Source organism: Electrona antarctica (assembly GCF_951216825.1).
Source record: "Electrona antarctica genome assembly, chromosome: 5".
In the NCBI taxonomy this organism is placed as follows: domain Eukaryota; kingdom Metazoa; phylum Chordata; class Actinopteri; order Myctophiformes; family Myctophidae; genus Electrona; species Electrona antarctica.
Genome location: NC_136810.1, coordinates 40,731,106 through 40,745,804, shown reverse-complemented (window position 1 = coordinate 40,745,804; position 14,699 = coordinate 40,731,106). Strand labels below are relative to the sequence as shown.

At 44.2% G+C, this 14,699-nt stretch overlaps 1 protein-coding gene across 4 annotated transcripts in view; it reads right to left on the bottom strand.

Moving 5' to 3' along the window:
- Nucleotides 1–14,699, bottom strand: part of megf11 (multiple EGF-like-domains 11) — a 136,729-nt gene that overhangs the window by 103,082 nt on the left and 18,948 nt on the right. For all 4 annotated transcript variants that reach the window (XM_079500660.1, XM_079500663.1, XM_079500661.1 and 1 more), the window contains exons 2-3: nucleotides 2,987–3,111; nucleotides 1,352–1,472 (exon numbers count right to left, since the gene is read on the bottom strand). In XM_079500660.1, the coding sequence (XP_079356786.1) occupies nucleotides 1,352–1,464 (113 nt within the window). In that variant the 5' untranslated portion in view covers nucleotides 1,465–1,472; nucleotides 2,987–3,111. The remainder of the gene's footprint in view (nucleotides 1–1,351; nucleotides 1,473–2,986; nucleotides 3,112–14,699) is intronic.

Here is a 14,699-nt window from a genome sequence, read left to right as displayed (position 1 = left end):
CACATTTACAAAGACCAGAGGTGCTGTACAAGATCATAAAAACAAGCATACAGAGAAACAAGAAACACAAATAGCATAGTATAACAACATCAAAGCAAGACAAGTATTACACAAGTTAAATAGAAGAAGAGGGGAGCGCTGCCGTGGTCCGTTGTTTGTTGAACTGAATACAGATGCTCAGCCTTCGTCAGGGTCCCGAGGGGACCCTGACGAAGGCTGAGTGCCGAAACGCGTTGGTCCTTTTTGTAATGTTCTTTGCCATGCCTTAAACCCAATAAAAAAGGCTTTTTTTCACCTCACTGGAACAGAGTGCCTTGGATCCTCTTCTTTTATGTTATTACACAAGTTAATTTGGTCAAACCAGGGAGAAGAAATTAGTTTTAAGTAAAGATTTAAAAGCCTCTAAGGAGCGGGCAGACTTGATATGTAGGGCTGACTGTTCCAGAGGTTAGGGGCCGGTCACTGTAGATGCAGATATGAGGATATAGATAGATAACTAGTGCTACACTTAATAACCGTCAGCAGTCCACACCTGTATGAACTACACAAAGGTTATCTCAAAGGCACAGACCATAGTTTTGTCCCTCAAAATCCTATAATATGCCTCAGTCAGGCAATAATTCTGACAATGCATCTTCAAAGCCTTCCTATCCTCCCCTCTGCATGTGGGGACAACCATTATTACTGCTTATTTTTCATTTTTTGACACTATAGTATTTTTCATTTTTTGACACTATAGTCACACTACCCAGCACAAGTAATAATTATTCAGGCTCTAAGGGCATAGTGATTGATTGAGATGAGAGTCCGCTGATCAATTTGCCTGCGTATTTCCCTGAGACCTGCAACTCCTCCCACTTTACTCGTTGCTCTGTGACATGGGTTGAGTCAGATCAATACGTGTATTATAGACTTTGTGAACTGCATGGGGCTCTGCATCACATACTGTAGGTAGATCCCCCATAGCCAGCCAACACCTCCTTGGTTGTTTTACAGTTCAGTATGTGCCATGGGTGGCTGTGGCTCAGGAGGTAGAGCAGGTCGTCCAATGATCCATGGGTCGGCGGTTTGAATCCCGGCTCCTCCTGTCTACATGTCAAAGTGTCCTTGGGCAAGACACTGAACCCCAAATTGCTCCCGATGTGCTGGTTGGTGCCTTGCATGGCTTCAACCGCAATCGGTGTATGAATGGGTGAATGTAATGCACAATCTATGTAAAGCGCCTTGGATAAAGGCACTATATAAATGCACAATTTACTATTTACCATGGAGGTTTTTGAGTATTTAGTTAGAGCAAAATGGCTGTTGTGTGATGTGAATATGGACAATGTACTGTAGGACAGATACATACCTCTCCCAGTGGCTGCAGACATTGGGGTCATCTGGGTTAAGGCCCCAAACGCTTGTGGTGAACCCCAGGACTGCCAGCAAGGTGAAGGCCTGGGGGCCCCTGCATCCATCCATCTTAGAGCCTGAAGGTAGGGAGGCAAGGGGTTTAAAGAATTAGGAGAATTCTGTGGTGAAGGAAAAAGCATCCTATTTTTCTTTTTTTATACTATAATTACATAATCCTATTACTGTAAATCCCTTCGAGGCAAGTCTTCATTATCCAAACATATGCCATATGTTGGTATAGTTTAACATTTGTTCTCCTGTTTGACCCCCTTCTGTGAGACCTTCACCAAGCACATGTGTTCTTGCGATGAGCAGCTGTACAGATGGACCCTCCCTGTGACAGTGACAGAGATGCTGATTTGTAATTTCATTATATATATGGCAGATGAAGAGTGCATATAATGACCAGACATGACAGTGATGGATTCTGTGCATATATGCAAGTCTTGCACATCACATCACCACTGAAGATGAAGGGTGTATGAGGATCTACATGCGAGGTAACCCATGTGTTAATGCTCAAATATAATTACTATGATGGAGGTGTTGTTCACACAGTTACTGAATGTGATACAGCCTCATGAGAATTGTAAACTCAAATTTAAATGATACCATGGTCACCAAATGATAACCTGACCTGACCCATGACATCCATTCTCCTCTAATCCCTGGATTAATGATGGAGTGCCATGATTTTTTTTATTTTTTTCAGTTTTTCATGTGTTTATGAGGTGACAGTAGTTCATTAGACCCCTTGGTGTGGTTGTTATGTGTAATGATGTCTTCCCTTTGTATTTAGAGTTTCCTCCTGCGTGCGTGCGTGCGTGCGTGCGTGCGTGCGTGCGTGCGTGCGTGCGTGCGTGCGTGCGTGCGGTATGCTTTTTCGGAATGTGCATGAGGTTCAGAGGTTATGTGTATCCTGCATGCTTCGGCGTGTTATGCTTAACTTGGTGGGGGGGGGGGGGGGGGGGGGGGGATTGGAGGGTGGGGGTGGGCAAGTTCAATATTTCTGAGTGGCTGTATCCAATAACACAGGCGTTCACATGTTACGCTAATCCTCTGCATTGAGAGGTGTGTGTAGTTCATTCACATGTGAAGGAAAATCAATCAGACCTTCACTTTCTCTAAGTAGCAGTTCATTTAAAACAGGCAGAGGTTAAAGTCATGTTCATTTCCGTAGCGGAATGATTAATCAAGACTCATGAGCTGTTCTATGCTGCCTGCTCCTTTCATATTCGAGCTCTTCTTTGAAACAATCCTGTGAAATACTACAGGGGCCCCTGCTTGATTGACCAGAGAGCTTTTATCACTCTCGTGATTAGGCCTTCCACCCATGGTCATCTCAGCAAATAGCTTTAGGGAAGTGCACTACCCCATAAGTCACGTCACAAGAGTCGGTGTCAAGTCTAAAGTTCTCGAGCCGAAAGTTGATAAAGTTTAGATTATCCTGAATGAGTCGAAAGATTAAGCGAATCAATGTCTTTTAATAGCGGTTCGAACGACAGCTGCAAGCAAAATAAAAGTTACACAGCCTTTGAGGAGAGAGGCAGTGACAGATATAATAGCCGGAGGCACATGGCCTTAAGCTTACCTAATCTCAGAGCCAGTGGTTGTGTTTGTATTGATGCTGAGGGGCTTGGGGGATAGAAGGTGACAGAAGTGCTGCTGTGCTCAGACACACACGCTAGCTGTGAGAGGTCAGGATGAGTCACGGATCTGTGGGAGAGAAGAAAAATAATGAGCTTATGATGATACGTGCCAAAGACACACATCGTCTTGTCAAGCTCACACGTGCGTTCGGACACAACTTTATACATTTCTTATGGGAGTAAGAATCTCAACATGGCTAGAGTTCACCGAGAGCTCCGTGTCCCCCAGCAGCAAGCTTTCATTCCATTTACTGCTACCTAGGCTAGTACCCACAGACCTACCCACGGGGATAAAAGCCTACATTATCTCAAGAGGTGCTTATGTGATGAATTCTGCACACACTCTGTGCTAGAAGTGGCTCATTGACAATGCGACGAACATCAAGTTATGTGTGCTCATTAAAGGGGCCCACAAAAGTGTTGTTGCAATGACAATGCAGCACTGAGAGGAATAGAGGCGCATTTGTCATCACTCCCACTTCACTCCTTTCAGATTGTATCTCCTGAAGCTCAGAGGGCACATTTCAGATGCTCTGTCCTCTCTTTACTGGTGCGTTCTGAATGAAGGTGTAAACAAAGACGACAACAAAAACATGGTTGTTTTTTGTTCTGCCTGAATAAATAATTAATTGTGTATCCTTCAGATGTAAAGCAGTCACTGAGGGCCAGCAATTGTAGCCTGTCTGTCTGTCTGTCTGTCTGAGCTGTCTGTCTGAGCTGTCTGTCTGTCTGTCTGTCTTGCGTGCGTGCGTGCGTGCGTGCTTGCGTGCGTGCGTGCGTGCGTGCGTGCGTGCGTGCGTGCGTGCGTGCGTGCGTGCGTGCGTGAAATCATAACTCTAACTAAGTGCAAGGATGTTTTGTAATTAGAGAGAAGTCTAATTTTGTCTAATTTTGTAATTAGAGAGAAGGCATTATTATATTACATAGGTCAGATCTAACATCTGCACTGGCATAGTGGCATAGGGCAGTATTATGCGTGTCTTAAGTACCAGGTCTTATGACTTAACTTAAGACCTGGAGGCGTGGTCAATGCTGTTTGGCCACTCAGAATAGCCAAATGGCATTGATCACGCCTCCAGGTCTTAAGTTAAGTAATAACACCTGGTACTTAAGACACGCATAATACTGCCCTATAGTCTCTATTTAATGCTATTTGACATGACGGTAATGCTCCGAGCATTACAATTGTGCATCTTGTTTCGACAGGCCAGTAGTAGGCCTACCGGTACATAATTGTATTCACAGTTTGTAGTGCAGGGATGCGTGTTTACACGTTTTACCATTTTTCAACAGAAACTACGCGTTAACCACTTTAACACTAGCATCCGTATTCCGCGGTGAACATTCGGCAAAGAGTTTTGGTGTAGAGCAGGGGTGTAGAGCAGGGGTTAGAGCAGGGGTTAGAGCAGGGGTTTTCAACCCTTTTCAAAGAGTTTTGGTGTAGAGCAGGGGTTTTGATGTAGAGCAGGGGTTTTCAACCCTTTTCAAAGAGTTTTGGTGTAGAGCAGGGGTTAGAGCAGGGGTGTAGAGCAGGGGTTAGAGCAGGGGTTTTCAACCCTTTTCAAAGAGTTTTGGTGTAGAGCAGGGGTTAGAGCAGGGGTGTAGAGCAGGGGTTAGAGCAGGGGTTTTCAACCCTTTTCAAAGAGTTTTGGTGTAGAGCAGGGGTTAGAGCAGGGGTGTAGAGCAGGGGTTAGAGCAGGGGTTTTCAACCCTTTTCAAAGAGTTTTGGTGTAGAGCAGGGGTTTTGATGTAGAGAAGGGGTTTTGATGTAGAGCAGGGGTTTTCAACCCTTTTCATTTCAAGGCCCATTATTTATTCGGCATTTGAGTCACGGACCACCATTCGATGAGATTTAGCCTCTCAGAGCCAAAACTTGAATATTTTGTTGGATTCTCTAATTGTGTAAACGTCTTGTAAATGAAATAATGCAGTTATTTAATTAAACCAAATGGACCCGTACAGGTCCATTTGGTTTCATTTTACACTCTCAATCTATAAAGGTCCATTTGGTACAATAATATATAGTATATAATATAATCCCCGTGGTCCCCCCTATTGATGATGAATTTGCACATGAACTTGCAAATTAGGGGGCTATCAGGGACCAATAGGGGGCTCGCCCCCTATTGGTCTGTTTGTTCGTACATATTCACAAATATATATAATATATATATATATATATATATATATATATATATATATATATATAACCGGCCTTTGATCCTTTGGTAGAGACTGGCCATTGCAGTTCCTCTCCTGTTTACCATCCCCTAAATTCCTGTGGGCGCACGGACCTTCACTTATCCCTGAGGTCACCATGTTGACAGTAAAATCAAAGTTAATTTTACTCTGAGAGTGTACAAATGGAACCAAATTGACCCGTTAGGGTTCATTTGGTTCCATTTGTACACTCTCTGAGTTACAGACGCATAAAGGTCCATTTGTTTCCTAACTACCATTTAGCTGGGGACCCCCTGTAACTCCCTCAAGGACCCCTAGGGGTCCCCGGACCCCACTTTGGGAACCACTGCACTAGACAACGATGTACAGATAGGGCTTGAGTGGTTAAGGTTTATTGTAACAGTACATTTTTGCTGAGTGGCAATTTCTGCTGAGTAAAACTACTCAATATTGTAGTGGTCACAAAGTAAAGGGCTGTAATTATTACACAAAAGTTTTAACCATTTTCCTAGTACTCAGCAAAAAATGCAATTAGATGTTTTTAAATTACAAACATCTACTGATACAGTACAACAAAATGGCCGGGTGTCAAAATAACCTGCCAAAATAACAGACAATGTTTAAGTCATAGACAATTAACCCTTTGACACTGATATGCCTGAACAAATCCCTGCTTTTTCTTCAGTGGAACAATTGAGCTTTGCGAGGGACCATTGGGAAAAGGCTGTATTCCGTCAGTGACTAGAGCGGTGCCCGTTTACACTGGCCTACTTGGAACGATGCAAGTTGGAAATGCATATGGAATTCTTTGTCAGGCATGTCCAAATATGGAGTCTATGGAGATGTCCTGTCCAGAGCCTTGGCAGAGACCTTTGTGCTGGTTCTGGACAACGGTGCATCCCACCGACTCAAGGGCACTGCACTCCCTGTGGTGGTGTGGAATGGGTGTGTCAAATTAGTCGGTGGGTCAAACGGTTCTCGGGTTACGTGGATTACAGACGTACGTACGTACATACACACGTACAGAAACTTGGTGCATAGATAGATAGATAGATAGATAGATAGATAGATAGATAGATAGATAGATAGATAGATAGATAGATAGATAGATAGATAGATAGATAGATAGATAGATAGGAATTTCCATCTCACCAAAAGGTCATTTAAATACATTGAAGTTAGTCTATACAAGCCCGACTTTGAAGCTCTGAACCATGCTGTGAGAAGAACATAGCCTGACACTTTGGCTCTGGTGACCTGGAACCCCCTTCTCACCTGTTCCCCCCCCACCCCCATCTCTTTCTTTTGTCTATAAGCAAATGGCCCTTTCATCTTTGTGAGCTTGTATTCATGTCTGCATCCTGTCTCTAAAACCCCTCTGCATCCTGTCTCAAAAACCCTTCTCTGATATCTCTCTCGGGGGTCCACCTTGTGGGTGGGACTAACTCTATATAAACTGCACCTCTGTATTCTGACATTATGCGGCTTGGATACGTGCCTGGGCTGTTGGGAAACCAGCATCCGGGATCACGTTAATAAACATCATCTACAAGACAGTCTTTCGCTCATCTTTATATTTCTCACGCGTTAGTTCAGTGCAAAACCTGCCACATCAATTTGGTGTCTAGAAGTGGGATCCTGTGTCTGAGCTCCGGAAGATCAGTCGTCCCATCACGTCAACGAGATCAACAGGGGAGTCGTGACTGCATCTACGGAGTTCAGCGCCTGGATTAAAAAAAAAACCCGTGGCTAGGTGGCTACACTGAAACGGTGAGAAATTTCCAAATTCCAAACAAGTTCCTGACAATTGAAGTGCTAATTTATAAAGGGTTTAATAAGTATGATAAATTCTAAGACCATATTTTGCCAACCTATATTGTGTAGTAGAGTATGTTTGATTCACAAAATACAGCAGGAAGTCTAGCCTAGTGGACAGAAAAAGACCTTGCATTAAGTCACTTGTAACACAAAGAGAGTGGGAAAACATAAGATACCTTGTTGTATAAAAACAACATAAAGACATTTTGTTGTCCTCACAGAATAGCATAAAGATACCGTGTTGCATTGCAGTCAAATTGTAACACAACGACATCTTGTTACTCTGTGGGAAAACATAAGATACCTTGTTGTATAAAAACAACATAAAGACATTTTGTTGTCCTCACAGAATAGCATAAAGATACCGTGTTGCATTGCAGTCAAGTTGTAACAGAAAGACACCTTGTTATCCTCATAGGATAACATAAAGATACCGTGTTACATAAGACTAGACAGTCCGCACAAACATTGCTGTGTACTGAGAGAAAAGTTTGCCGGTCCCAGAGAACAGGGACAGGTGACAGATTAACATGGTGGGAAAATACTAGTAAAATAGTCTAGGAGCATTTTACTGTCTCAGTGATTGTGATAAACTATTGAAAAAGTACATAGCAGTAATTAAATATATGTAATAAAAAAAGTGCAGTCCCAGAGGACAGAGAAAGGTGGTCTTCTGTTATGCGCGATATGGTTGCAAAATATGGCCTAGGAGCGTTAGACTGTCTTGATGAGTGGAAACAAATGGGGTTTCCGGAGCAAGGCTCTTTAAGTGTGGGAAAATTGCTTGAATTAGATAAACTACTAAAAAAAGCTGAGAAGAAAATGAGACAGAAAAAGACAGTAAAAACATACAAACTTGACAAATGTGACCTGCACAAAAAAGTATTTTCAATGTGGATGGAGGAAGCACAGTACAGACAACGGGAGAGTCATATGAAAGAACTGCCAGACATAGATTCTTTAAGGGAGGAGAGCCAACCACAGGCTCCTCCTCCATATGTCGCTTCAGGGCCCAAATATTTGCAGAATTCTATTTTGTATCCTTCTCTGCAGGCGCTATCCCAAATCGGCCTCGGCCTGGACCTAGGCTACCCCCCCATGCAAGCCAGTCAACGCCCGGCGTCTACCATCCAACAACAGCAAGCAGCTGTTCCCTTTGCCATCCTTACACCCTCTGCTCTGACTACAAGCTCGCACCCCCCACAGAACATTCAACCCCCCTCTCTGGAAAACCCACAGCAGGCAGCTGTAACACTCGCTACAAGTCTGCAGCCCTCCACTCCAACGGAAATCCTGGTGTCTGCTATGCTCACCCTATTGGAAGAAGTTCAACGCAGAGAAGGCAACATGAACTCCACTCAAGCCAATGACACTAATAAAAGCCAACGTCCATCCTACACTGACATTTCTAACCCAGAGCTGGCCAACAGCAGCAATGCAAGCACAGCACCGCCAAGAACTCCAGTGACATGTGCGCCACGGTTTTATCATCTGCCAGGCAATATGCCCACCTCAAATGAACTTTATTCTGACCCATGGATGGACCAAGAGGACAAAGACAACATACTACTGGCTAACATACAGTGCCCCATGGTAGAAGTAGCCAACCCACGTGGCGATGTAATGATGGTACAACGTCTGTGGTCTCCAGACAACATAGCCCAATATGCAGCTACACTGAAAACACCTACTGAAGTGGGAGGACGCCGCTGGACTAAAGAACTGCAGGCTTTTTGTCGTACATACAGACCTACAATGAAAGAGGTACTTGACATCTGTGCCAAGAACATGGAACCTTCCGAAATGCAAGCAGTCCTAGATGTCGCCCAAACATATCAAGATGAGAGGCCTGTCTTTGTACAATTTGAGGACAATCACAGATACATGACTGCTGTGGATGTAGTGTGTGAGAAGATTATGACCCTCTTCCCAACGATATTAAATCTGACTGAAGTGCACAACTGTAAGCAGGGCAAAGATGAAACGGTCAGTCAGTTCCGCCACCGCCTGGAGGAAGCCATACTCACCCACGGAGGGGGAAAAGATCTGAACGACCCATTTGCCAAAGCCTTCCTGGTCAGTCAGCTAATAAGCAACATGCATGACAAACTCTCTAAGCGTGTGAAACAATCTCTCATTGGTTACAGAACAGCTGATCCGGCCGACATCATCAGGCACGCAACTCATGCAGAGGAAGTCGAAAACTACATGAACGAAAAAGAGAAGAAACAGGATCAAGAAAAGACTGAAGCCCTCCAACTTGCCATGATTAGTGCTGTCACTACGCTTTCAACAGACAAAGAAGAAGACTGTGACAAGAACGACAGCAGGAGACACCATATGCAGAGAGAGGACAGTAGAGGCTATTATGACGATCGAGCCTACCATTCATCAGAGGGAGCCAGCAGAGACCAAAGGGATGAAGAGGATTATGGGCACCGGCTGGCAGGGGCTGGTGGACAGGAGAACTGGGGCCGATGAGGGACTGCGTTTCCAGACAAGACTACAATCGCCGGTCCAGGTTATGCACCCATTACACCCACCCAAGCATTCCATAAACACCCCTCAAATGACAAACATGCACACACACACAAACCACCCCCCCTGGAGGACTGTCCTACCTGTCATTGGCTCCACTGACCACACACACACACACACACACACACACACACACACACACACACACACACACACACACACACACACACACACACACACACACACACACACACACACACACACACACACACACCTCCCCCTATCAGACGGCCCAATTACCAAAAAAGTGGGGAGTATCACTTTGTGTACTCTTAACGCGTGTTGGACAGTTTGCGTCATGGGAAAATCGTTTCTCATCTGGAAAGAAAATATTGTTTGAAATATATGATTTTGTTTTCTGTTTTATCTGATATGTTATATTTTGCTGTGCTAATACAGGTCAAATGAATTCAACAGGGTACTGTATTAGTATCATTTTTAGGGATTTTTGGTTTATTTGGTTATCTAACCACGATTGTTATTGCAGTATGCTCAATTATTAGCTACTAGTGCTTCTATTTTTTATGTATTTTCTTCAAATGTGATATTATGATGTATTATTTTGATATTGATGGAAAATGCACAATTATTGTTTAATTAAGTTGTTGTTTAATTAACAAAAGGAGGGATTTGACGAGGAATTTCCATCTCACCAAAAGGTCATTTAAATACATTGAAGTTAGTCTATACAAGCCCGACTTTGAAGCTCTGAACCATGCTGTGAGAAGAACATAGCCTGACACTTTGGCTCTGGTGACCTGGAACCCCCTTCTCACCTGTTCCCCCCCCACCCCCATCTCTTCCTTTTGTCTATAAGCAAATGGCCCTTTCATCTTTGTGAGCTTGTATTCATGTCTGCATCCTGTCTCTAAAAACCCTCTGCATCCTGTCTCAAAAACCCTTCTCTGATATCTCTCTCGGGGGTCCACCTTGTGGGTGGGACTAACTCTATATAAACTGCACCTCTGTATTCTGACATTATGCGGCTTGGATACGTGCCTGGGCTGTTGGGAAACCAGCATCCGGGATCACGTTAATAAACATCATCTACAAGACAGTCTTTCGCTCATCTTTGTATTTCTCACACGTTAGTTCAGATAGATAGATAGATAGATAGATAGATAGATAGATAGATAGATAGATAGATAGATAGATAGATAGATAGATAGATAGATAGATAGATAGATAGATACAGCAGATCTGAATGATCCACTCTTCAGTACTCATTGTGAAGTGAGTAAACAACAAGCAGCACTTGGGGGTCTTCCCTGAGCATCTTCTCCTCTGTGGGTCTGTGCTCAGCACTCTGTGGGTCTGTGCTCAGCACTCTGTGGGTCTGTGCTCAGCACCCACACAAACATTTTTTGAATTAAAATATCTTTACACTAAAATAAAATGGCATATTCAAAGACACCCAATTAATCTCACTCTGGCTTACAGCCACTTTCATCAGGCCATGAAAGCCTCTCACACACTGTGCTGCTTTCGCAGAGGCTGTTCACCAACTTCTGAAATTGCAACACCGTTTTGGCAAATATTGAGGTTAAAAGTGCTGCGCTGTACATTAAAAGACAGCATGGACTCCATCGTGGACACCTGTGGGTCCCACGGGACACCTGTAATGACTAGAGGAACACGATGGTGGCCGTAAGGATCCCACTGGTCAGGTGCATCGCAAAGTCTGAGTGGTTAAACAGTGGCAAAACTGATCCTCCCTCCATATCCACTGTTGAAGTGCCCTTGAACAAAACACTTAACCCCCAACTGCTCCAGTGGAGCTACTCATTGGCCATTGGCCAATAATATTACATTTGGGTGTACTCCCCAGGTGTGAATGTGTGTAACTGTAGTGTATGAGTGAGTGTGAATCTGGGTGTTGCTTTAAAACGAGGATCCATGCTGCTCAGCCAACCAAGCCTAAATGGAGGCAAGGAAAACATGGCCTACAACCCTCTCGCCGTCAATCAGAAGTGACATCTGCATGATTAAGGCTTCATGTCTTCAGTGTGTGTGACTTATGAGGGCTCCGTGCAAATAACCACCCGGCCTCCCGGGGTCACCAGCATCTGCACGCCTCCGTGAACGATGCTCAGTAGGCGTAACTGTGCTGTGCAAAAATCTAAAGACGACCTCCTCTCTGTGGACTGTTTTTTCGAGCTCATCTTGGCTTCCTCTGTGCTCGTTTATCAACGCACCAAGTTTCCCCTTGCTTGTGTTAATTTACATCTACATAATGGAAATCGTTCAACAGAGACACAGTTTGGTTTTGCAATCTTGTCTGGAGTTACCAGAGAGAATGCCTGAGCAGTAGATGCTTGCTGCTTGCAACAAGGTCTTTGGGGATTCAGCCTTTATAGTCTCTAAATTCAGACTGGGTGTCAATATGCAACTTTTATGAGAAGACCTGTGGCCGGTAAATCTTGTTTGTAATCACTATCGAAGGATTCCCAGAGCAGTCTAATTTGGAGTGATCTAAAGGTTACAGGTGTAACCATGCAGCACGCTGAGTGACAATGTGATACTGTCCCTGTCTGTGAGTCATTAGGACTTCATGCATCATTAGAGAGGCCATGGTGTGCTGCATCATAGACACCGTTCCCCATGCCTTCAGCCTGCCTTTATCTGTGTGTCTGCACTATTAGGGGCTTCGCCTTCGATGAGGGGCATGCTGCAAACATCTCTGACGTGATCACGTGGGACAGGTTGAGCTGCCAGAAAGCAACTGATGGGGAGACAAAACACGTACAAGACTGTCGTTTAGAGATACTGTAGCTCACATGGTATTGAAGCAATCCTTGCTGAATATTTTCATGCCAATAAAGATAAGGCAAGGTAAAATGTGTTTGCACAGCACATTTCAACAATAAGGCAAGTCAATGTGCTTTATAACAAAACATCAAGCATTTGAATTCAGTAAGAAGAAGCGAAAACATTGTGAAACTGCACTATTCACTGAACAACGTTAGGGTTAGTACTCGGACAACACGACCAACGCCACGTCGACAACACAACAACAAGACACACACACACACACACACACACACACACACACACACACACACACACACACACACACACACACACACACACACACACACACACACACACACACACACACACACACACACACACACACACACACACACACACACACACACCCGTTTATTATCTGAGTATTGACTGTAAATAAAGAGAGAAAAGAGGCAGGGGGGAAACTACCACGTGCTGGAGCAAGAGCTACACCCGACCACTGCATCAGCTTATTATGATACTATCATTATGTCGTGGTGAAAACCATGCATATCTTTAACAGTGAACAGCATGCATTATTCCAATTAACTTTTGAATAGTTTCACTGGTGAATTACAAATCTGATTGCGTGGGGGATGGCTAAACAAACCTTACTGTGATGTTGTTGTTTGTGCATATTGAAAGCCCTTGGACAGAAGATGCAACCTAAAACAAGATTCGACATTGTGTTGGATATAGGATCACTTCTCCTGACCTAGACCACAGACGCAAGACTCAATACCTGCATGACATCAAAACTAAAACCCAAAGCTGCACCATTAGTAGCAGAAACATTGGTACAGATTTTGTAGAGAGCTTAATTTAATGACATTTTACTCCCACATGACATTGGTTGTGGTGCTTATAGTTATGAAGAAGGGATTGGGTTAGGGACCCCAGGAAACGACCCTGAGATATCTCTTTGGACTCTGTCATAGTCTGTCCACCGTCAGGCTCCCAATCACTGTTAATGGAACAGCTCCAGTATAGATGAAGGCAGTTCACTTCAAGGGAAAAGGCCCGCTCTACTCAGACAGTTTCATATAGTTTCAGGCGTGTGCTGGGTTCAAAATGAACATATAGAAAATGAATAAAATCCGCACATCCAGTCGAGTAAGAGTCTTTGTTTAATGATCATAGTGCTCCGCAGCAGCAGTCATACCAGACAGACAAACGCGTTTCGGCGCGCAGGCCTTCTATATAAATTCTATATAGCTATGTCATTTCCGTTGCTACTGCCAATTTTGACAGTATAGATGAAGCCATTACTGAGGTGTACCATTATTAAGTGCAGCTTTACACCTCAGCACTGATTAGCTACACCTGGCCTACAGGGCACTGCTCCATGGATTTTTCTATAATTCTGACTTTATTCCTTTAATAGCATCATAAGGTGGGTCCTAACACCACCTGGCACCTACGGTACGTCCATTTCTTTGCTTTGCAAGAGGCTCGCTCATGTTAGAAAACCTCTAGGAAAAAAGACGGAAAAAAGTGTGTGAATACAATCAAGTCTTCTATATCACTATACACTAAACATAAACATACTGTACCTATTTTTATTTAACTTGAATACCCCACAGCAAACAATAATGGCTATGTTTTATTGCTTCCAAAAACTGTACTCTTTCAAGTCACTGTTCTTACAGTGCGCTGGAGTGTAAACATCCCAACCTCCTGCTGCGTCCTGCATGACAGCGTTGTCTTAAAAACTAAAGTGAGAAATCTGTTATCAGTGAAAAGGCTCAGTGAAGGCTTGAAATTGGCCGTTCAGCGGCTGCTGTGATGAGACAACAGAGAGCGGTGTTATGGAACGTAGCAGCAGCAGCATGGCATCTATGATTGTGTGTGATTTCCACTAGGAGGTGAAGACACCTGGAAAAATGCTGTGCGTCGTTTAACAGGGGCTTAATTCTGGCCGCATGGTTTATTCATGCGGCGACCGCTGATATCACGACTCTCATAAATCATGCAGTGCGGCGCGGCATGCTGGACGCGTCCACGGGCCCGGGCAGGGCTCACTAATCTCAACACCATCTTTCATCTGAATAACCTTGCCTTACTGCAGGGCAGGCCTGACACAACCAGACGCAGCCCAGTGGAGGGTGGCTCTCCTAATACTTTCCTTCTTTTCACTCCGGGAACAAAGAGTTGTATTTTTCTCTTTCTTGCTGCTGATTTTTACTTGGCGGTGCCGCCGCCGCCGCCAACCACTCTCCTGCTGTGTACTCTGAGAGACGAGAGTCTGGCAGAGGCTTTCAACCACAGGCACACTGAAGTTGCTCTTAACGGTCATCAGTCTCATCACTGGAACTCATCTCAGCCTGG